The sequence below is a fragment of the Pyrus communis genome, chromosome 11, assembly GCF_041283825.1.
Source record: "Pyrus communis isolate YQ-2024b chromosome 11, ASM4128382v1, whole genome shotgun sequence".
Classification (NCBI taxonomy): domain Eukaryota; kingdom Viridiplantae; phylum Streptophyta; class Magnoliopsida; order Rosales; family Rosaceae; genus Pyrus; species Pyrus communis.
The window spans coordinates 1,722,501-1,747,376 of record NC_142575.1 but is presented as its reverse complement, the minus strand read 5'-3'; the positions used below and the strand labels follow the sequence as shown (position 1 = coordinate 1,747,376).

Sequence of the window (24,876 nt, the reverse complement as noted above, 5' to 3'; positions counted from 1 at the left end):
TTAACCTTTTTTTTGTTGACTGTGTCAACAGCGAAACTGGCATAACTTTTCATCTCGGGACAATGCCGATATATTGAAGCGTAATGCCCGACTGTAACCTGTTTAAATAAAGGCAAGCGGAACAAATTTAGCAGTATACAACCCTTAATTTTGGTCCTATATGCAAATGTGTTGTACACTACATGTGTATGACAGCAGCGGTTGAATTTTGAATTCTATTTGCCACAAAGAAAGGGTAATAAACAGATGGTGCATGCCCTTATCTAATGGTCTTATATGCAAATGCAAAGTTAGGTACTAAAGCTGAAGCGCTGTAGCCCGCACACATTTTTATATACCTTCCCAATCAAATTGCTATCTATTCCGAGAGGCATTCCAGGTATGCAGCTATCTGGAAGACATCAGTTGGCAGCCATATCATAAATCCAAAAAAGAAGTGAATTCCAATAGTACTTTCATACCCAAAAAATATACATAAATAACTGGAAGTCAAAGAGTAACCATACATTTGTTAGACCTAGTCCTCAGTCTGTTAGGATTGAGTCTGTTTTGAAGTGTTCCGAATCTGTTTGACTTATTGTTTATCTTGTATTTCTGTTTTGTACGTAGTTGGATAGGTTTAGGTTTGTATATTTGTTTTTCAAAGTCTCCATGTAAATAGGGATTTGAATCCCTGAGTGTAATCTTCGCATGACTATAAATACATGCAGCCCTAGCTTGAAGGGTATGTAAAAAGGTGAACTTGAATATCTGCTGGTCTTGAGTTTGTACATGGTACACAGAGCTCTCTAAGTCCAACGACATCGATCCAATTTTTTTCTGCCCACTACCTTCCATTATGTCGTCTGACACCAGCAGCAACAACACCACCACCACCACCATCAATCCAACCATCCCATTTTCCTCCGCCATGACCACCATTGTCAACATCAAACTCGATAGGACTAACTACCCTTTGTGGTTAGCCCAGATTCTCCCCATCTTGAGGAGTCGTGATCTAATGGGGTACGTAGATGGCTCCTGTGTTTGTCCTCCTATGCATCTTCCTGGAAACACTGCAGTCAATCCGTCGTACACTACCTGGATGCAACATGATCAAATGATCCTCAGTTGGATCAATGGCTCGCTCACAGCCTCTATGCTGTCAACTGTGGCAAGCAAGCGCACGTCTCGAGCAACTTGGGAAGCTTTGGAGCAGCGCTATGCGTCATCCTCTCAGAATCGAATTCTGTTTCTGCGCAACGAACTGTTGCAAACCAAAAAAGGTGACCTTTCAATTGCTGATTTTCTTGACAAGATGAATTCTATTTCTGACAACCTAGCCCTAGCTGGCAAACCAGTTGAAGAGGATGAGCTCGTTCAGATTATTCTCAATAATCTTGGACCTGCTTTTGAAATGACCGTGAATGCCGCACAAGCACGTGATTCCCCTATCACGTATCCCACTCTGGAGTCTCTCCTTCTCACCACTGAGAGAAGGATGGCGGAGCAGACTGTTCAGGTGACAGAAACTGCTCCCGTTAATGCGTATGCGGCTGCAAGAGGACGTGGTGGACGTTTTCGAGGTACTGGACGAGGCGCTGGACCGTCCAACAGTGGTTCTTCTGTAAATCAGAGAGGGTTTGTTTCTCGCAACAACAATGCCCAAAGACAACAATCGGTTGCAAGGTCTGTTTCCTGTGGTGGTCGTATAACTTGTCAAATATGTGGGAGAGAAGGGCATCCCGCCCTTGATTGCTATCATCGCATGAATGCAGCATACGAAGGTCGTATTCCAACCAACCGTCTCACAGCTATGGCTTCATCTCCAACCACACTGAATCGTCAGCAAAATGGCTCCTGGTTACTTGATACTGGGGCAAACGCCCATATTACTCCTGAGATACAGAACCTTGTCAATCCCAAGGAGTATAATGGTAATGAAAACATTGGTGGAGTAGGTAATGATACTGGTCTCTCTATTGCACATTCTGGTTCTAATAAAATCATGACTGACTCTTGCTCATTTAATCTTAACAACATATTACATTGTCCTTCGGCCTCCACCAGTATAATTTCTGCCCATCGTTTTACACTTGACAATAGCTGTTATATACTAATTTTTCCATATTTCTTTCTTGTTAAGGACCTCAAGACCCGGAGGACGCTTTTCCGAGGGAAGTGTGAAAATGGGTTATACCCATTTCCTAATGGCGGTGGATCATCCAATCATCCCGTTCTAGCATGTTTAGGAGTCCGAGTGTCTGCACAGAAATGGCATGATCGTTTGGGCCATTCTGCATCTAAAATAATAAAATTTTTAATTTCAAATAATCAAGTGCCAATTAGTGGCACCTCTGCTGTACGCTTCTGTCATTCGTGTCCATTAGGCAAGAGTACCAAATTGCCATTTCAAGTTTCAGAGTCTGTTTCGCAATTCCCTTTAGACCTTTTGCATTCGGATGTTTGGTGTTCACCAGTTGTTTCAAATGAAGGATATCGTTATTATTTATTGTTTGTCGATGATTTTTCAAAATATTCTTGGATATTTCCTATGAAAAATAAGTCTGAGGTGTTCCAAATATTTCTTAAATTCAAAACCAAGGTTGAAAACATGTTTCAGCGTTCTATCAAAATTCTGCAATGTGATGAAGGAGGAGAGTATAAAAGTAATGCTTTTCGAGATTTTTTAGATAAACATGGCATCTCACAAAGGTTTTCTTGTCCCAAACACCCTGAACAAAACGGCCTTGCAGAAAGAAAACATCGTCATATTGTTGAAACTGCCATAGTCATGTTGTCTCATGCTGGTGTTCCCTCAAAATTTTGGCCTGATGCGTGTCAAACAGCCACATATATCATCAATAGGTTGCCTACTCGTGTTCTGTCGAATAAGTCACCTTATGAAAAATTGTTTACAAGAACACCAAAATATGATTTTTTTAAAGTCCTTGGGTGTAGGTGTTTCCCGTGGCTGAGACCCTATACACAAAACAAACTTGAGGCTAAGTCAAAATCCTGTGTTTTCTTAGGTTATTCGCTGGATCATCAGGGGTACAAATGTTTGGATGTCTCTACACGACGAGTTTATTTGTCTCGCCATGTCCTCTTCGATGAGGACTCTTTTCCTTTCAAGGATATCACACTTCGCAAGGAACGCGTCCATGCCACAGGTAGTTCTCCTCCATCTGATCTCTTATTTGTTTTCCCTTCCTTATCTCCATCTCAATCCCCAACCATCGAGTCTCCTAGCACTGCCCGATGTCTTCCTCATGACCCTCCGCCAACAAATATAACTCCGTATGCGTCAACTTCTGTGGATTCCATTGCAAACCCTAGTGTGCCTACAATTCTACCAAACCCTAATACTCCTCCTATTCTAAACCCTAGTACTGTGCCTTTAGGAATGCCCAATGAGCAAGAGACCATCAGTGAACCTGAACAGCAACCGGACCTAGTTTGTGCACCTAATCCAGTACATCACATGCAAACACGCTCCAAAGCTGGCATCCAGAAACCTAATCCCAAGTATGCTTTGCATGTCGTCACAATTGATAAAACTGTTGAACCTACGTCCTTTCGTCAAGCCGTGAAACAACAGGAATGGCGAAATGCTATGGTCAAAGAATTTAATGCCTTACAGCGTTCTGGGACGTGGAATCTTGTTCCCTACAAACCTCATATGAACTTGCTCCCAAACAAGTGGGTTTACAAGATTAAATGACATGCAGACGGTTCCATCGAACGATATAAGGCACGGCTAGTTGCCAATGGGTTTCATCAACAACAAGGCGTGGATTATGGCGAAACGTTCAGTCCAGTGGTCAAGCACAGTACCATTCGATTAGTACTCAGTCTTGCAGTCTCAAATCGATGGCCAGTTCGTCAACTTGACGTTCAGAATGCCTTTTTACACGGGTATCTAGCGGAGGAGGTGTATATGAGGCAGCCTGTTGGGTTTGTTGATTCCCAATACCCCGATCATGTATGCAAGTTACAACGGAGCTTGTATGGTTTGAAACAAGCACCGAGAGCTTGGTTTCAACGTTTCTCGGATTTCCTGCTTCATTTGGGTTTTCAGGAATCTAAGTGTGATTATTCGTTGTTTGTCTTCAAGCAACAAGGTGTTTATTTACTTCTGTTGATTTATGTAGATGATATATTGCTTACAGGCAATAATCCACGGCAAATGCATCGTTTAATCCAGCAGCTACGAACATTATTTTCAATGAAAGACTTGGGGCCTCTCCACTATTTTCTTGGTGTGGAAGTCTCCTATTCGCATAATCTGATGCATCTTAGTCAAGCAAAGTATGCATTGGATCTCTTGAAGCGGACCAATTTTCTTGATGCCAAGCCTATTTCAACGCCCGTCTGTGCAGGTCAGAAACTCAGTCTACATGAGGGTGATCCACATCCTGATCCTTACACTTACAGAAGTGTCGTGGGGGCCTTACAGTACCTTACGATCACACGTCCTAATCTTTCATATGCCGTTAATCAAGTGTGTCAGTTCATGCATGCTCCTACTACAACCCATTGGACGGCTGTGAAACGAATTTTACGGTATGTTAAATCTACGTACGCACAAGGTTTGTTGTACAAACCTGGCAGCATGCAGCTCAGTGCGTTCTCAGATGCTGACTACGCAGGAGATCCTGATACGCGCCATTCTACGGGAGGTTATGGTATATATTTGGGTTCGAACCTCATCTCCTGGAGTTCCAAGAAACAGAAGACGGTCTCACGATTAAGCACCGAGGCTGAGTATAGGCAACTGGCCTATACCGCAGCCGAAATTTCTTGGCTACGTTCTTTGTTTCGTGATTTACAGTTGTCTTTTCTTCGTCTGCACCTTTGGTGTGATAACATTTCATCGATAGCTTTGGCCTCTAATCCGGTTTTCCATTCCCGCACGAAACACCTCGAGGTTGACTATCATTTCGTACGTGAAAAGGTGGTGCGTGGTGAGCTTATTGTCAACTTTATTTGTTCACAAGATCAAGTGGCTGATATATTCACCAAAGGTTTGTCGTCATCAAGGTTCAAGACTCTGGTTTCCAAGCTTCCAGTTGTGTCTCGTCCTCTCAGCTTGCGGGGGGATGTTAGACCTAGTCCTCAGTCTGTTAGGATTGAGTCTGTTTTGAAGTGTTCCGAATCTGTTTGACTTATTGTTTATCTTGTATTTCTGTTTTGTACGTAGTTGGATAGGTTTAGGTTTGTATATTTGTTTTTCAAAGTCTCCGTGTAAATAGGGATTTGAATCCCTGAGTGTAATCTTCGCATGACTATAAATACATGCAGCCCTAGCTTGAAGGGTATGCAAAAAGGTGAACTTGAATATCTGCTGGTCTTGAGTTTGTACAACATTTGCATCATACGCAAACCATAGACCACACAGAAGAATAAACTGTAAACATCGTCAAGTCAATATTTGAAGTAGGGCAGCTAAACTAGTTTTAGGCTTAAAAGAACGAATGGCGACCAGATAAGTAATCAGATCAAAGCTCGAATATTTATATAAGACCCTACGAAATCATACGACGGCAGCTGGTACACAGGGAGAAGTTAGGACATGACAAGGTGCTCTTTTTATCAAAAAAGACATCCAACATTCCATACCAATGACCTGAAAGGTCTAGCATCATGTGTGTATAGTGTACAACATTATTTAATCCAGTGTTTATAGTTACTCACCTGGATATCGTACATCACGCGCCAGTGCTGCCAATTCAGGACTAACCTTCTGTCCAGCTTCCTCGAGTAAGATGGTAAGTTCCTTTGCGCACCTAGCATTAGCAGTTGTAAAGAACGTGTATGCTGTTCCTTTTGGCTCAGCAAGGACAATATATGCGGTAAACATAATCATCAATGGATCCTGGAAAGTCGTAATTGATAACATATTTCACATTCTTCAGAACTGCAAATTAAGCATGAAACAAAGTGATTAGAAACAAGGCTTCAGGCCAGTTCACGGGTTAAATGCATCAACAAAAATTGCCAGGTTGACAAACCTACACTCCCACAGTAACCAAACAAATCCTAGGTTACTAAAAGGGCAAGATTTTGGCAAGGGTGATGTCAACTAGTAAATTAAATAATGCTTTCAACTGTGAGGAGATTGAAGAAGATATTTCTTTCTAAATAATATTATAATAGCAATAATAAAATTATTATAGTAAGAAGAGATGCAACTCTTTAAGCACAAGCGAAAAAACTTCTTTTAAGCATTTCACAAACTAAAAGAAATTCTATTGATACCTGGATCACGAGCAGCAACATCAGTTGCAATCATTATGGGGATATAGTCACCTTGAAACCCAGAGATAATCTGGACCCTTTCCGATTGGCATACGTTTTCATGAACCGAGACTGCATAACCTTCATTGGAAAGCTTCTGAGCAAGGAGACTACATGATTCACATCCTTTATTTATATCAATGAATATCAGTATTCTGCTGCCATCCGCGATATCACCTAGCAAGCCTACCAATCTGAAAATTTGAAACAAATCAGAAATGCAGATACAACCTCAAACTAACTGCACAAGATCAAGCATTAGAATGTTCCCAACTTGTCATATTTCTGATCTTCAGCAACGATGTCAACAATTTGGTCTATTGGATGTGTAGCTTTCAGAACTGGAGAACCTATTTCAACCTGTTCAGCATCCAAAGATAAATTTCATAACAAGTATTGAGTATTACAACCCAAAAAATATGTCAAGAGCACTAACTATTGCCATCCCAAGATTGAAGACATTTTGTGACTACTAATATCATCCAGTTACAACAATTAAAAATGACCAAGTGATGCCAAAAAAAAAAAAAAAAAAAAAACAAAGAGTAAGAGATATATTACTTTGATTGCGTCGCGAAGGAATGGCCTGGCAAGTTCATCAGCCTCCTCCGGCCAGCTACTACCCCAGAACAATTTTTGACAGTCTGGGGGAATCTGTATACAGAAAACCCAAAATACAATTTTCAGCCGAACATAAACTTTGAGATATAAACACACACACACACACGTTTGCTTGTGTGGGTGTGAGTGAGGGGATTTAAAAATGCTAAAGAGTTCAACATTTAAGAAGCAACACCGCAAGTATGAAGAGCCAAGTAGGGGTAATATCTTAAACCTGAGAAAGAACTTCTCGTACTAGAACCTTACAGTCCTCACCTTCTTCTGCTAGCATCCAATCAGCACCATCCACCACAAGGTATGTGACTCTTTGCAAGTTTGTATGACACGACTCTAACGCATGAAGCACGGCCTCAGGTGTGTCAATTAAAATTCCAACGCCTGAGCCAAAATATTAATTGCAATCAATAAGAAGAATAACTATATACTCAAACAAGAAGTCCTCCTTAAAGTCACCGGCCTACACAAAATTGATTATGAGTCATGTTATTATAACCAATGCCTACAACAGAATATCAAGTAGATAATATCCAATAAATGAAATAGCGTAGCAGTAGCACAATAATAAGAATACAATGTCAAACGTAGTTCATCACCAGCACCACCACCTACCACATGCCACAAGAGAATTTTTATAACAATCCAGTTCACTGCCGAGTAAGGCTAAAATGTCTGCTGCAGCAAATTTAGTATACTCTTGTTGGATTTGATGAGCGCGCTCTTTGGTTGGAGCTAAAATCAATACTATTGGGCCATCTCCACAAGCTGAAGAAAAATTGTAAAATGGAAAACTTAATCCCGATAAATATAAACCAAATATATAGGATTCAAAGAGCCAGGATTTGATCATCTTAAGGTAACTAACATATAAAATACTCACATAGTCTTTTCTGGGATTTTACATGGACAATTACAGGCAAGAGATACGCTGGCGTCTTCCCGGATCCTGGTGGAGCAATACCAATGAGATCACGGCCCTCCAAAGCCACTGGCCATGCTTGAGCTTGAATTGGTGTAGGCCTGACGAATCCAGCTTTTGAAAATTCATCCTTAACATATTCTGCGATCAAGAGAAATCATTTCAATAGATATATGCATGTAGCTAGCTTCCAACACATAATACAAGAAGAAGAAGTAAAAATACGTAAAAAGTAGGTACCTGGAAACGGAGTGCGACCCAAAGTTATTGCAAGTACCAGTAGTTATCAGAGCAGGGAATATAACCTGCTTCTACTTTACTACTTGTTGAGCGTGTTCATCCTACAACATGGCTGAAGAAAATCCATTAAGATCAGATGCTGAAAGTTCACCGGTGATTTCATCCGGGAATATGCCTGAGATGGATGTTAATCCAAATCAAAGGTTAAGCTCAGTTCTGTTGAATGAGTTTAACTATTTGCCTTGGTCGAGAGCTGTATCCCTCGCTCTAGGTGGAAGGTCCAGGTTAGGGTTCATAAATGGGAGCATCGAAGTACCTGATGCTTCCTCACCAAACTATGAATCCTGGCTTAGCAAAGATCAACTGGTTATGTCGTGGCTCATCAATTCCATGGATCGCAAGCTAGCTGAAATATTCAGCTATTCGGAATCCTCATTTCAGCTATGGGAGACTGTCAAGGAAATGTATGGCAGTCAGAATAATGCTGCACGAGTCTTCTAACTGAAAAGGGACATATCCAATCTTCAACAAGAAGGTAAACCATTTGTGCAACTCTTAGGGAGCATGAAAAGCATGTGGAATGAATTAGAAACATATCGTCCTCATACGATCGATGCTGCTGTGATTCGCAAACGAGCAGAAGAAGACAAGATATTTCAACTTCTGTCTAGTCTCGATTCGGAATATGAAGATCTACGAAGTCACATACTCATGAACTCTGAACTCCCTTCCTTCACCAGTGTATGTGCAACAATCCAACGTGAAGAAGTGAGGAGGAAGGTCATGAACATGAGTACAAAGGCTAGTGTACCTGATGCCAGGGCGTACCTGACCAACGAGAGGAAGTACAAGGGAAAGCACCCACATTTGAAATGTCAACACTGTAACTATATCGGTCATGTCAAGGAAATGTGCTGGATTTTACATCCAGAATTAAAACCGGACTTCATGAAGGACAACAAGGGTACATAAAGGATGAACCGTACTGTACATCGTGCCAATCATGCTTCTGCCTCTACTTCTAAGGGGTCTGACACATTAAAAACCTTCACAGCAAATCCTGCTGAACTCATGAATGAGTTTGCACTGTACCTTCAAGGCAGGAAAGGAAGTGCTGGAAGCAACCGAGGAGACAACTTGGAAGAAGAAAACTCGACGGCTTTACTAGGCAAGTTTGCTGGTTTCCTGGAGGACTCCAAAGCCATACCCCAAGAAGACATGCAAGGTATCATGAAAGCTTTTAAAACTGCTCTTAATATAAATATGTTGCATGATTTTTGGGTTGTGGATTCGGGTGCCACAGATCATATGACCAACCATATATCTAAGCCTAATAAGTTTGAAAAATTATCAAATTCCTCTCAAGTTTCAACTGCAAATGGGGAGAATGCGAGAGTTTTAGGAAAGGAAAAAATAAACCTAATGTCTGATGTTATTGAGTCAGTGGCCCTATATGTTCCTTCCTTTCCATTTCAACTCCTTTCTGTGGGTAAAATCACAAAAACCTTGAACTGTTTGGCCATATTCTCCCCTCACAATGTCATTTTTCAGGATTGTGCCACCAAGAAGACGATTGGTGAAGGGTTTTTCCTAGATGGTCTCTATTACATGTCAAAGAACAATCCCAGGGGGTTCCAAGTCAAGTTCAATCCCATTCAAGAGAACCAATTGTGGCATCAACGTTTAGCTCACCCGGCCCCAACCATTTTGTCGACCTTGTTTCCAAATCTAGGAAAGGATGTAACCTCATGTGAAACCTGCCATTTGTCTAAGGCCACTCGGTTACCTTTCAAATCTTCATTGTCCAGAACTACTAGATGTTTTGAACTAGTCCATTCTGATGTATGGGGACCTATTAATGAATCTTTTGATGGTTATAAGTACTTTGTGATCTTTGTGGATGACTTCTCTCGAGTCACATGGTTATATCTTTTAAAGTATAAGCATGAAGTAATGGAAGTGTTCAAAGACTTCCATAACCTTGTTAAAAACCATTTCTCCTCTCAAATCCAAACTCTCAGATCTGATAATGGTACCGAATACACATCTCATATCATGAAACATTATTTAAGCACTCATGGCATCATGCACCAAACAAGTTGCGTTGGTACACCTCAGCAAAACGGTGTCGCTGAACGAAAAAACCGTGACTTGCTTGAAAAAACTAGAGCTCTAATGTTACAAATGAATGTACCAAAGAGATTTTGGTCTCAAGGGGTTATGGTAGCTGCCTACATCATCAATAGACTCCCCAGCCGAGTCTTGGAGTTCAAATCCCCTCTTGAAGTTATGAAAGGCAGCAAGATCAACCTCTCACATCTTAGGGTTTTTGGCTGTGTATGTTTTGTCCACATTCAATCTCATCACCGAGACAAACTAGATCCCAGAGCTGCTAAATGTATATTTCTTGGTTACTCTTCTTCACAAAAGGGGTACAAGTGTTATAATCCCCAACTGAGGAGATTACTTGTGTCCAAAGATGTTCAATTCCATGAAACTAACCCTTTTTTTGGCAAACAATGTGAAATGACAAGCCAAGGGGATAATAGTATTTTAGATGTGTTCCCACTGCCAAACGTCGAGCTTGAAGCCTCATCAGAACAAGGTCACAACCATGAAGTCACAGATGGTGACATTGACGGCTGCATTTCAGGAGATACACTGCACGAAGGTGGGGACAACCAAGATGATACTCACACTGAAATTCAAGGTGTCAATGGATGTGAGACACCTACTCCTGCTCCACGCCGAAATCCAATGCGTGCGAGACAACTTCCCACAAGGTTTCAAGACTTTGTCACCTACAAACCCACACATCCCATCTCCAACTATGTGACGTACAGAAGAGTGACACAGAAACATGCATCCTACCTAAGTAGCATTTCACGATATAGTGAACCTCAGAGCTTTGATGATGCCAACAGCCAAGGAGTGTGGAAGAAAGCAATGAATGAAGAACTTCAAGCCCTAGACTAACACAAAACCTGGACCATCACCAAACTTCCAAAAGGCAAGAAAGCCGTGGGCTGTAAATGGATCTACAAGTTCAAATTCAATTCAGATGGATCGATTGAGAGACACAAAGCAAGGTTGGTGGCTCGGGGATTCACTCAAATGTTTGATGTGGACTACAAAGAAACATTTGCACCGGTGGCAAAAATGAACTCAGTCAGGGTTCTATTGTCTGTGGCTGTAAACAAGGGGTGGTCCATGTACCAAATGGACGTAAAAAATGCATTCTTGCACGGTGATCTCCAAGAAGAAGTCTACATGAAGTTGCCACCAGGGCATCCCCAAAGCAATGAACCTGACTTAGTGTGCAAATTGCACAAATCTATACTTAGTGTGCAAATTGCACAAATCTATCTATGGGCTGAAGCAGTCTCCCCGAGCTTGGTACGCCAAGTTAAGCTCAGTACTCATCAGCGTTGGTTTCAAAAGTAGCAATGCAGATTCCTCACTCTTTGTTCGAACTAGAGCAGTGGGCAAACTGGTTGTACTGATCTATGTCGATGACTTGATAATCACGGGGGATAATCCTGACGAGATCTGCAACCTGAAACAATCTCTCAGACAAAGGTTTGCAATCAAAGACCTTGGAATCCTGAAGTACTTCCTTGGTATAGAAATGGCAACCTCTCACAAAGGACTATTCCTTAACCAACGGAAGTATGTCCTAGACTTACTCAAGGAAGCTAACATGATCGATGCAAAACCTGCCATCACCCCCCTCGACAACAAAATGAAACCTACCTTGGATGGCACGCCACTCACGGATATCAGCTATTATCAAAGGCTGGTGGGTAAATTGATTTATCTAACCATCACCAGACCCGACATCACTCATTCTGTGAGTGTCGTGAGCCAATTCATGCAATCCCCAACACTCGAACATCTGAATCTTGTTAAAAGGATTCTACGTTACTTGAAAGGTTCTGTGGGACGAGGTATCATCATGAAGAAGAATGAAAATACCCAAATCATGGGGTATTGCGATGCTGATTGGGCAGGCAACGCCATCGATCGTAAGTCCACTACTGGTTACTGCACATTTGTAGGTGGAAACTTGGTCACCTGGAAGAGTAAAAAGCAAACAGTCATCGCCAGGTCAAGTGCAGAAGCCGAGTATCGTGCCATGGCTTCAACTGCATGTGAATTGATATGGTTGAAGGGTATTCTGTGTGATTTGGGTGAACCAACCACACTTCCTATGTCCTTATTTTGTGATAACCAGGCTGCTATGCATATTGCATCCAACCCAGTGTTTCACGAGAGGACGAAACACATTGAAGTTGATTGCCACTACATTCGGGAACAAGTTCAGTCACAGGTGATTCAGACACACTACACCCGCAGCATTGACCAACTGGCCGACATCTTCACCAAGCCCTTGGCCTCGCATCAGTTTCAACGTCTTCTATCCACGCTTGGCTCCATAAATCTCCTGGATCCAGCTTGAGGGGGAATATTGCAAGTACCGGTAGTTATTAGGGTTAATAACTATTGGAAGAAGCACATGGGTTAGTATAAATCCTAGTCGGCAATAGCATGGGTGTATGTACCTGCCATCATTACAACTATAGTCATCATTGCCATAAAGGAAAGACAGCAAGGGTGTGCACTCTGGAAAGGAATGTTGCATGTGATTGCTGACTCCTGGACAGCAGAGAGGTCGGCAAGCATGGGTGTATGTACCTGCCAGGTCATTTACCTTGTATTATTGCTGCATGTGTTGTGTGCTGTTGCATCATTATTGCTGCATGTGTTGTGTGCTGTTGCATCCGGTTACAAGGGTGTAAAGCTTTCCTTGTATTGTATATAATTATGCCTTCCCATAAGGCTTTCGATGAAAATGAAATGTATTACAATTCAAATCAGAAAAAACAACAAAAGTCCTGATGGGTTTTGGAACATTGCGGCTTGAAACAGAAATTCCCCTTAGCTGCCTATACTCTTTGAACCCGGTGCCTACACTTTTGGACCTCTACAGAGGTAGTAATTTCCCTCCGCTTCCGCTTCCGTTGCCTTGTAGACTCCTTGACTCGAAGAAGAGTAGCAAATTTGGTGCCCAATTGCACTCGCCCATTCCTAACTTTTGAGGTGCCTTGAGCAGCATCACCATCACCATCACCGACAGCATTCAACCTGAAACAAACAACACAAAATTATTAGGTTTTTCTTCAATCCCAAATTTTAGCAAGTTTAAATTCAAATTTGAGAGAGATAGAGAGTCACCTTCTTCTTGTCCTAGAACGCTTCTCATTGGGGTCATTGGAGCGCTTCACCATATTTGAGATACCTTATGGCTTAAGGTAGGGTTTCGAAATTTTGGTACCAATCACGATCACGATGAGCGAATAAAAAAAACTGTGTAGAGTTTTGTTTCGGTTTCCATTTAGGATCTGATCGCGGTTGTTCTAGATCTATTTGGATCAGGCCCATCAATTAATTCAGTCTAGTTCTATTTAGGCTCATCATTTGGACATGACCCATGATCGAACCCCTGTAATTGTTATTTGATTTTGGAAAACTCCTAACTCTTCAATTCTCTATAAATTAAGGAGAATTTTAACGAAAAACTTATGGTAGTGTTCATTTTAACGAAAAACCACATTTTTACACTAAAAAGTCAATCTTGGTACTATTCACCTTACCTTTTATTTTGTCCTTATTATTAAAACTTAAAGTTTTCAATTCATTTTCATTAGTTTTTCTTAAAATAAAATGATACTTACACCCATACATACAACTATTGTAAAACACGGTGTTCAACAAGTTAATCGTTCTCACATCCACACTTACCTTTTTATCTTTTATTCTGATGAAAAAAATACAGCAGAGGAAAAATATTGCATCCTTTATTGATGTATCGCAATCTAAGTCATCTTACCCGTATTGCAAAGGACTTCATTTTTCTCCTTAAGGCCATCTCCAACTGAAAGGGTTAAGTATAGCTCCGTTTAGAATTATAGCCCTACAAAATATTATTTTTAAATAAACAGTGTCAGACTATATTTATATACCATCTCCAACCGAACGAGGCTAAACATAGCCCCTCAATAATTTAATAGATCAGCTGATACTAGCTTATTGGGCATATGATTGCTATATGCAAAAGGAGCTGCATTTTCTATTGGAGAAGGACGATGAAGCGATGGAAGACGTCAAGATGATGGAGAATTACGTGATGATTGCAATGTGGTGCATTCAGGAGGACCTGTCACTGAGACCAACGATGAAGAAAGTCACGCAGATGCTTGAAGGAACTGTTGAAGTCTCAGTTCCACCGAATCCATCGTCATTTATGAGTGCAATAGTTTAAGTGGTTGTTTCTTTGTTATTTGATCATCGAAAACTCAAAATCTTGAATTTGTAGTTCACAGATAGTCCTTCATAATTTTTGTTGAAAGAATAATTGTACATGTTGAAGAAAGTTAATGTTCCATCGTATTTGCGCATTCAATAGCATACATTTGCCATCCAAGTTAAGTTCCTTTAAAGCAACACAATAACAAAAGTCAAAACATGCATGGGAAATTTGTAAATTTTATTTACTTTCCCGTCTAGAAAGTTGAATATACAAAAAGGTCCAATGCGTATATATTTTTAGGAATATTTAGGGTTTGTATTAAATCAATAAAAGTTACAATATTAATAATATATTAACAATATTTATGTTAATTATTAATAGTCAATCATGTATTGTGATACTTAAATACATTTTTAATATAAACAAAAATCACAAAATCTGCCTCTATGGTTGGCACCCACTACAGCTGGCACCCCGTTCTCATTTTTTTATATAGTTTAGTATAGGGTCAATATGAATTCAAACATTGCATTGCATTTTATGTTACGCAAAGTCTGTAAATACAGACTTTGCATTACAGTTTTTTATTTATTATAGTCAAATTAGGGAAATCTAATATCGAATGGTATATTAAAAAATCCAACATTAGATGAGACTAGTCAAGCATAAACAGATAATTATAAACTGCAACGCATAGTTTGAATCCAAAAGAAAATACAATCACAAAATAGAAACATTGCAGTGCAGGCATGCCATGATCCCAAGATACTTCCAGGTTCGAAACGTGACCATAGGACGTAACTATTCAAAAACATAAAAATCAAACTAGATTCGGTACTTCAATAAAATATATAAAGGAAGTACCTAATAAACAATGACAGTCACTTACTATTACGGTCTAATAATATTCATCTTCACTTGTAAGTGAGAGGTCTTGGGAAGGTTACCCCACATTATTGCTAACACATTATGAAATTTAGCCCACCCCCTCCCCTTAGTATAGATAAGATTGTTTGTTCAAAACAATAATAATAAAAATTTAAAAAAAAAAAAATTTCCTTTAGGCTTGCAAAGTGAAGTACTAAAATGAAAGGTAAATAAAGGCAATTAAGGAACCTAGTCACTCTAGATGCTCAACACCAACACAACTACAGTTGAAAGTCCCACATATCTAACGATTCCCATCAACCTATAGAGCTACTACTGCACTGTGAAAATGGTGCACCGGGTAAATAAAACTCGGATAAGCTGCGAAACTGAAGTAGCAGTATCCCATGTATCTAACGATTCAAGTCAACCTCTTATGAGCCTCATTTCACTGATACGACTCTTTAACCTTCACAACCTCATATGTTACTTCACGTGTGACAAATTTTCAAGCCAAAAACGTGAACAACACAAATTAGGTGTTGTGGAGCATGCTTAGCCGTTAGGCTTCACACGTAGGCCAACCTGCTATGATACCATGAAGATAATTAAGGTTCCTCCATCGATAATTCCTCTATTTATTCAGACAAAAAAAAATGACGAACTAGGTTTTATACAACTGATAATTCATCTATTTATTCGGACATTTTAAGAGAATTATGTACATTCAATACCATACAGTACGTTAAGAGCAAAGAGTACTTGAAAATGAAAAATACACAAACTTTTGATATACATAAGAAATGGGATTATTATTGGAAGAACTTAAAGTATTGAACTTATGAAAGAAGATGGATCGGGTGGAGCTGAGACTTCGACGGTTCCTTCGAGCATCAATGTGACCTTCTTCATGTTAGGTCTAAGCGATGGATCCTCCTGAATGCACCATATTGCAATCATCACATACTTCTCCACCATCTTCATGTCATGCATTGCCTCATCGTTATTCTTGAATAACTGGTGCAGCTTATTCTGCTTATAGCAATCGTACGCCCAATCAGCTAGTATCATTTGACCTTCATCCTCTACCTCTGCCTCGAAATGCTTCCTGCAGAAAATAATCTCTAACAACAAAATTCCGTAGCTGTAAATATCAACCTTTGCCGTGATAGACAACCTTTTCCACCATTCAGGGGCCACATAACCTTTCGTTCCCCTGATTCCGGTTGTGGTTAGAGTCTGGTCGATTCTCAAAAGCTTTGCTAAACCGAAGTCAGAAATTCTTGCAGTGAGAGAGTCATCAAGAAGAATGTTTTGAGGCTTGATGTCGCAATGTACGATTTGGCTGCTACACTCCTCGTGCAAATACAACAGCCCTCTTGCAATTTCCAAGGCGATTTTCCTCCTTTGATACCAGTTTGGCATCGGCTCTCCAAAAAGGAAGCCCGCTAAAGATCCGTTGCTCATAAACTCATACACAAGAATTCGGTGCTCTCCCTCATAACAAAATCCAAGTAGCTGCACTAAATTTCTGTGGTTTGTTCGGCCAATAGCACTCACTTCCGCTTTGAATTCCAAATCATCTTCTCTGACCCTAGTGTCTAAGCTTTTGACAGCAACGCTCTTCCCATTATCAGAGGCTAGAACTCCTTTGAAGACTATTGCAGAAGAACCGCGTCCTAGCTCTTCCTCGAATTGGTTCGTAGCGTTGTTTAGCTCCTCATAAGTGAAATGCTTCAAATTCATACCAGAGATGACTGGATAAGGTTGACACACCTTCGCTTTTCTTGAATAGGCTCGGGAAACAACCAAATAGGTTATCAATGGTAGGAGGAAGTTTAGAATCCCAGAGCCACTCAGGATGACTGATCCGAAAATGATCAAAGTTTTATCGTCTTTCTTTTCTGTGTTGGAACCTCCACCCCATTTCACAGTCGAATTTTGTTTCCCAACTTTTATCAAAGTTTTTCCAGTAATATTGGGGTCAATTACCCCATTCAAGAAAGGGAGTCTCTTTTTATAACACTGTCCACCGCTTTGGTAAACTGCCACAGCACAAAAACAATCATCTAGGCAATTTTGTCGGCACCAATCCTCAGGTACCCCCTCAAAAAAAGCGTAGTCTCCGCCCCAGCAATCTGCGTTATTCAGTTCTTGAAATTCGAAAAGATCTGTCTCCTCCTTTGACGTTTCACCACAACTCTGTTGAGCAAAGTTTTGCTTGCATCCTCTGCGCTCATCCTCCGGATCAATAAAGGAGTAACCATTTGGGCACTGGCAAGTCGGTCCTTGTTCTTCAATCGTGCAAAAGGTGTTTAAGCCACATGCTCCACCGCCGGTTGATTCCATAAACGACGTGCAGATGTTTGGAGGTACGACTGAGGATGAGGAAGTGGACCAAACCTTAGGCCATCTTCGGGCGCTCGAGCTAGTGCTTTTTGGGTAAACATAGTGCCTAAATACTCCATCATACTCTAGTGTTGCTCTCTGGTAGAAATCTTGCATTGAAACCATATTGGATGATATGTTACTGAGTAAGCTTCCGTTCTTGGATGCGACGTACATAAAGCCAGACTCGTTGAAGATGAATCGAAATCCAATATTTGGATTTTTCACCGACCAATACTCTTGATTGGGCGTATTTTGTGGGAACCTTGTAGTCGCAAGTACAAGATTCCCATCAGGTTTTAGTGAAAACAGGAATCTACCACTCGAGTAATTTGTTGCCGTGTAGCGCGCATAGAGTATGCCATTCTGATTTAGAGTTTGTGAGGGTAGAATTGTATCGGTTGGATAACTAAAGCTCTCCCACACAATGGATGAATTTCGATTCGCCAACACAAAATTTCCGGTGTCTAGCATGGATGCATAGGCAACTCCAGTACCAACAGATTCAGTGTTCCGTATTCGCTTGCCATTGAGCATAAACTCGCCATCGATCGTAAGCTCCACTTTCGATCCCTTTGGCACTAGATTATCCCCATTGGCTGACCAGACAATAGTTTGATTTGGTATCTTATCGAACCAAATGGCTAGCAGGAACCCATCTTTTTCGATTTCTCGAAAACCGAAAGCAAATTCACCAGATGGTGATAGCCAGGACGAGTTATTATCTTTCAGTGCGGTGAGGGATGAGCCTAAAGATATGTTTCTATAAGTTTGAGCAGTGGTGGGAAATGGTAGAAACATGAAAAGTAAGAAGAAGAGAGGATTTTTCAGTGGACAGGCCATGGAAAAATTACAAAGGTGAAGAAAATTTTCAAATAAACTATATTTTCTGTCTCAATGACTTGCAATTTTTATTTCGTACTCTTCAAGTATTTATGAGACAGAAATCTTTGCTGCTGGACGACTATGTGAATTCTTCTGATTAAATTAGAGGATCAAGCAACAACCAGGTCAACAATGAGCTCATTTTCTTCATTGATTGAATTGACTCTGGTCAAGTCCTTTTTTTTAAGATTTTCCCAGGCATTACTTGGAAACTGCCTTCTTGGACTCTTTACGTACTTTATCAAGGGAAGATCATCTCCGGATTCTTTTTGTCGGAATCTTAGGGATCCTCATAATTTAGCCATTCATTGTATATCGTGTAGCCAATTTTCATTAAGGATTATTTGTGTTTAATTTTAAATAAAAAATTCAAAATAAATTTTTACCGCATGATGTACAGTAAACGGCTAAAATGTGATGATACCTAGGATCTTCACAATATGAATCCATATGGGATCCAAATTCCTTTATCAATTTCCACATGACATGTAAGATAATTTATTATTCTGAATATTATGAGATGCATGGATGAAAGTCCAAGACACTATTAAACTTTTTGAATGTTGAAAAATATGTTTTGAATACGAAGAAAGTTGAGTTTTTACTGTAAAATCAATTAATAATATAGAGAGTAGTTCAACTTACTTATAAAATTGTGCAAGATGCATTCTCTCATCAATATGAGATTCATTCTCAACAAGATCTTGAGGTAAAACAATAAAGTAGTAATTACTTTATTTGATGCAGTGTGCAGAGTGACAAGAGTGCTTTCATAAGGTCCTCATTGTGAGGACCTGTCTAGACCAAATGCATACTAGCCACTAAATTATATTCGTTTAGATCCAAAAGCTTACAATATTAGACAACTTAACAAAGCAAAACAAGAAAGAATTAGTGTTCCACAATGAAAGAATTGAGGTTCTACTATAAAATCAATTGGCAATATGAAAAGTAACCAAACTCCTTATAAGCCCTTTCACGATTTGATCTCTCACCAATGAACTTTGTCCTCACATTCTCACACTAAATTTTACAAAATAGAGTAGTTCTATAGAGTTTCTAAGTCAAGGTTGGACGAGTTAGGGGTTCAACCCAAAAAGAGGGTAGAAAAGAATGCATATTCTAAAAATAGTAGTTCTATAGAGTTTCTAAGTCAAGGTTGGACGAGTTAGGGGTTCAACCCAAAAAGAGGGTAGAAAAGAATGCATATTCTATTGTAGCACAGGGACAAGACTGACTTGCATGCATATTCAAATTTAGAAAAGACTTTGCATCCATTACGTACCCAAGGGGCAAATTAAATCTCCAACTGTAAACCTACCATGATTGACGGTTGACTTGAAAATTAAGTAGTTTGTATTCATGATGCAAACTTCCGGAAACATTTCTTTTGGCTCATCTATTGTAGCACAGGGACAAGACTGACTTGCATGCATATTCAAATTTAGAAAAGACTTTGCATCCATTACGTACCCAAAGGGCAAATTAAATCTCCAACTGTAAATCTACCATGATTGACGGTTGACTTGAAAATTAAGTAGTTTGTACTGAAAATTTGATATTACCCCTTGAAACTATATTTTCCTCTACTAAAACCCATCTCCTTTTGTTTTCTTGAATAAAACTCATTGACTACCCTCCAATTAAACAAATTCTTTAATTAAGTTTGACTTTTCAAATTGTGTATTTTTCGAATGCCTAAACTACCCCTATTAATACTTAGATGGGGTTTTTGGATCAGTTACTTGTTATATCCATTTAATTAATTTTATATATTTTACAAAATAATTCATGCCATTCATTGTATATTCAATGTATTAACTTTCAAATTGTTATAACGTGCCAATTGAAAAATAATAATACTAATTTCATAATTTTGTGCATTACATATATAAGTTAATTTACCTACCAACACAACAATAAACCTAAAACAGCTTCGGCTAATATTCCAATCCCTAATACACAAAACAAAAGCTATATGTTCCGCACAATTCTTACCTACAAAATAGTCTAATTTACCTATTACATCAAACCAAAATTTAAAGGGTCTAGTTTACTTTCAAAATGGTCTAATTTACCTACATGATTTATGTGCATTAGGTTAAAAGTTTATTTAATTGCCTACAAGCACAAACCCACAACATTCGAACATTATCTAATATCACTAATTTTTTTTTTTTTGGAATAGGTAAATTAATTTAAATGTAGGTAAATTAGTATAATATTAATAAGTAGGTAAATTAGTATAATATTAATAAGTAGGTAAATTAATTTAAATGTAGGTAAATTAGTATAATATTTTATAAGTAGGTAAATTAATTTAAATGTTGGTAAATTAGTATAATATTTGTATGTAGGTAATTACATGATTCAAAATGCAGGTTTATTAGTATAATATTTTATAAGTAGGTAAATTAATTTGTATGTAGGTAATTACATAATTCAAACAATATTATTTTTTCCGTACAAGATTGTCTTTCTCTTTTAAATTTGGTAAATTAATTTATATATGTTGCTAATATTTATGATACAAGAAAGGTAAAATATCCATATGGATTTAATTGCTCATCATAATTAGGATGAGTAATAACATTTATTGACCAAATTAGGATTCTATGGCATGAGTTGTAATTGTATTGTAATAGTTGGTCATATATTTGTCTACATGGTAGGCTATTTGAAATTTGGGTTTTATTTGAATGTTTAAATTTAGATGGGTTTTTATTTGGAAAATAGGAGTTTCAAGGGTCTATATCTAAAGAACCCTAGTTTGTATTCATGATGCAAACTTCCGGAAACATTTCTTTTGGCTCATCTCTCACCGCACTAAATGATGATAACTCATCGTCGTGGACATCACCATCTGATGACTTTGCTTTTGGTTTTCGGAAAATTATAAAAGATGGGTTCCTACTTTCTACTAGCCTTGTGGAACGTGGAGTGGGATGGAACACACTGGGACATAACTGATTCGTCCCATGTTTGGCGTAAGAAATAACGTGGGACGCGCTTGTCCTTGAAACGGATTTTAATCCAAAAATGTGATCCTCTTCGGATCCTTTCCATCTAATCCACCTAATCATCTAATCTGGACTCTTGAAATTTGATCGAACAGCTAAAGTTAATATAACTTTTAAATGACTCCCTGTTTGTAGCCGTTGGATCAAATTTTAAAGGCCCAGATTAATTGATTGGGTGGATTTGGTGGATGGGATCCGGAGAGGATCCCTTTCCCAATTTTTGTACCACATAATCCCTTTTAACGTATTCGTTCCACCAAAGGCAAATTTGAACCACAGTATTGCTAGCCCATTATGAAGATTAGCCTACCCCCTCCCCTTAATATAGATAAGTGTTGTGGAGCATGCTTAGCCGTTAGGCTTCACACGTAGGCCAACCTGCTATAATACCATGAAGATAATTAAGGTTCCTCCATCGATAATTCCTCTATTTATTCAGACAAAAAAAATGACGAACTAGGTTTTATACAACTGATAATTCCTCTATTTATTCGGTTACAACTGATAATTCCTCTATTTATTCGGACATTTTAAGAGAATTATGTACATTCAATACCATACAGTACGTTAAGAGCAAAGAGTACTTGAAAATGAAAAATACACAAACTTTTGATATACATAAGAAATGGGATTATTATTGGAAGAACTTAAAGTATTGAACTTATGAAAGAAGATGGATCGAGTGGAGCTGAGACTTCGACGGTTCCTTCGAGCATCAATGTGACCTTCTTCATGTTAGGTCTAAGCAATGGATCCTCCTGAATGCACCATATTGCAATCATCACATACTTCTCCACCATCTTCATGTCATGCATTGCCTCATCGTTATTCTTGAATAGCTGGTGCAGCTTATTCTGCTTATAGCAATCGTACGCCCAATCAGCTAATATCATTGGACCTTCATCCTCAGCCGCTGCCTCGAAATGCTTCCTGCAGAAAATAATCTCTAACAACAGAATTCCGTAGCTGTAAATATCAACCTTGGCCGTGATAGGCAACCTTTTGAACCATTCAGGGGCCACATAACCTTTTGTTCCCCTGATTCCGGTTGTGGTTAGAGTCTGGTCGATTCTCAAAAGCTTTGCTAAACCGAAGTCAGAAATTCTTGCAGTGAGAGAGTCATCAAGAAGAATGTTTTGAGGCTTGATGTTGCAATGTATGATTTGGCTGCTACTTTCCTCGTGCAAATACAACAGCCCCCTTGCAATTTCCAAGGCGATTTGCCTCCTTTGGTACCAGTTTGGCATCGACTCTCCAAAGAGGACACCTACTAAAGATCCGTTGCTCATAAACTCATACACAAGAATTCGGTGCTCTCCCTCGTAACAAAATCCAAGTAGCTGGACTAAATTTCTATGGTTTGTTCTGCCAATAGCACTTACTTCCGCTTCGAATTCCAAATCATTTTCTCCGACCCTAGTGTCTAAGCTTTTGACAGCAACGCTCTTCCCATTACCAGAGGCTAGAACTCCTTTGAAAACTATTGCAGAAGCACCGCATCCTAGTTCTTCCTTGAATTGGTTCGTAGCATTTTTTAGCTCCTCATAAGTGAAATGCTTCAAATTCATACCAGAGATGACTGGATGATTTTGACTCACCTTCGCTTTTCTCGAATAGGATCGCGAGACAACCAAATAGGTAATCAATGGTAGGAGGAAGTTTAGAATCCCAGAGCCACTCAGGATGACTGATCTGAAAATGATCAAAGTTTTATGGTCTTTCTTTTCTGTGTTGGCACCTCCACCTGATTTCACAGTCGGATTTCGTTTCCCAACTTTTATCAGAAGTTTTCCAGTAAGATTGGGATGAATCCTCCCATTCGGGAAAGGGAGTCTCTTCTTAACACATTGTCCGGTTCTGAACAATGCCACGCCACAAAAACAATCATCAAGGCAATTCTGTCTGCACCAATCCTCAGATACCTGCCCAAAATCCGCGTAATCTCCACCGTAATAATCTGCGTTTTGCAGCTCTTGAATATCGAAAAGATCTGTTTCCTCCCTTGAGTCTTCACCACAACTTTGTGGAACAAAGTCTGGCTTGCATCCTCTGAGCTCATCATTTGGATCAATAAAGGAGTAACCATTTAGGCACTGGCAAGTCGGTCCTTGATCTTCAAGCTTACATAAGCCGTTAAAGCCACATGCACCACCGCCCCTAGATTCCAAAATCGACATGCAGATGTTTGGAGGTTCGTATGAGGAAGTGGACCAATCCATATGCCATCTTCCAGAGCTAGTGTTTTTCGGGTAAACATAGTGCCTAAATACTCCATTATACTCTAGTGTTGCTCTCTGGTAAAAGTCTTTCATTGAAACCATAATGGATGATATGGTACTGAGTAAGCTTCCGTTCTTGGATGTGACGTACATAAAGCCAGACTCGTTGAAGATGAATCGAAATCCAGTATTTGGATTTTGCACCGACCAATACGCTGTTGAGAATCAATGTCAACCTAAAACAATAAGTAATCCACAACCCAATCTAAAGCCCAAGTCCATATCTAGTTTGATGATGTAATTGCTTACAATTGCAAAGTTAGGTAAGGTTGTGTGGAAGACAACATAATTAGGTGCAATTAATGTGTTTTGTGTGGTAGTAAATAAACTTAGTTTAATTAAGTGTGTGGTGTAGCTTTCATTTGGTTTGCTATAAATACCCAAGTCCCCAAGCATTGTATATCATCCAAGGAAAAACAAAGCCTAGAGCTAAATAAGAAAAGCTTTGCTAATTAGTTTGTTTTGTGAGCTTTCTTTAAGAGTGTGCTCTATTTTCTTCTTCTTGGGATCATTAGAGTTATCTTGGATACTCTTCTTATTCAACAATTGGTATCAGAGCCAAGTCGGTCAGGGATCGTTCTTGGTAGAGCATTGGTTGTAAAGTCTCTTGAAATTTCGAGTATGCTCTGTGGTTGCAGTTTTGACTGATCTTCCACATCAGAAAAAATTTCTTGAGATTATTGCTGGGGTTATCACAAACCTTGAGAGGGAGCTTCTTTGTGTCGAGAGTAGTGTATTACTCTGCACGGTAGTCACTCAAGCTTGTTCGGTGTAGTCAAAGTCTTGCCGATACGATGGGTGATCTTCAAGTTGTTGGAGGAATCAAGAAGCTCAACAACCAAAACTATAACACGTGGGCAACGTGTATAGAGTCTTACCTTCAAGGTCAAGACTTGTGGGAGGTTGTCGGTGGTAGTGAAGTTACACAACCGGCAGCGGAAGATGCTAACGGCGTCTTGCGGAAGTGGAAAATTAAAGCAGGCAAATCAATGTTTGCCTTAAAGACCACAATAGAAAAAGAAATGTTGGAGCACATTCGGGATGCTAAAACGCCAAAGGAAGCATGGGACA

General features: G+C 39.4%; 2 protein-coding genes and 1 pseudogene across 3 annotated transcripts; all 3 read right to left on the bottom strand.

Moving 5' to 3' along the window:
• Positions 1–12: 12 nt before the first annotated feature.
• LOC137741761 (DEAD-box ATP-dependent RNA helicase 20-like) lies at positions 13–13,344 on the bottom strand (annotated as a pseudogene). Its single transcript, XR_015953262.1, has 12 exons — positions 13,292–13,344; positions 13,150–13,201; positions 12,951–13,040; positions 8,057–8,081; positions 7,778–7,957; positions 7,510–7,662; positions 7,115–7,278; positions 6,841–6,933; positions 6,554–6,639; positions 6,241–6,473; positions 5,677–5,899; positions 13–391 (listed from the first exon to the last, which is right to left on the bottom strand). The product of XR_015953262.1 is annotated as a DEAD-box ATP-dependent RNA helicase 20-like (transcript).
• A 2,558-nt stretch (positions 13,345–15,902) lies between these two features.
• Positions 15,903–18,565, bottom strand: LOC137741449 (G-type lectin S-receptor-like serine/threonine-protein kinase LECRK3). Its single transcript, XM_088679768.1, has one exon. It carries the CDS (start codon positions 18,462–18,464, stop codon positions 16,059–16,061), a length of 2,406 nt encoding a protein of 801 aa, XP_088535894.1. The 5' UTR covers positions 18,465–18,565; the 3' UTR covers positions 15,903–16,058.
• A 3,359-nt stretch (positions 18,566–21,924) lies between these two features.
• On the bottom strand, positions 21,925–23,956 carry LOC137742619 (G-type lectin S-receptor-like serine/threonine-protein kinase LECRK3). Its single transcript, XM_068482531.2, has one exon. It carries the CDS (start codon positions 23,896–23,898, stop codon positions 22,174–22,176), a length of 1,725 nt encoding a protein of 574 aa, XP_068338632.2. The 5' UTR covers positions 23,899–23,956; the 3' UTR covers positions 21,925–22,173.
• Between the last annotated feature and the right edge of the window lie 920 nt (positions 23,957–24,876).

Excerpts from the sequence above, each read along its gene's own strand:
- LOC137741449 (XM_088679768.1), bottom strand. The coding sequence starts at position 18,464 with ATGGCCTGTCCACTGAAAAATCCTCTCTTCTTCTTACTTTTCATGTTT.
- LOC137742619 (XM_068482531.2), bottom strand. The coding sequence starts at position 23,898 with ATGTACGTCACATCCAAGAACGGAAGCTTACTCAGTACCATATCATCC.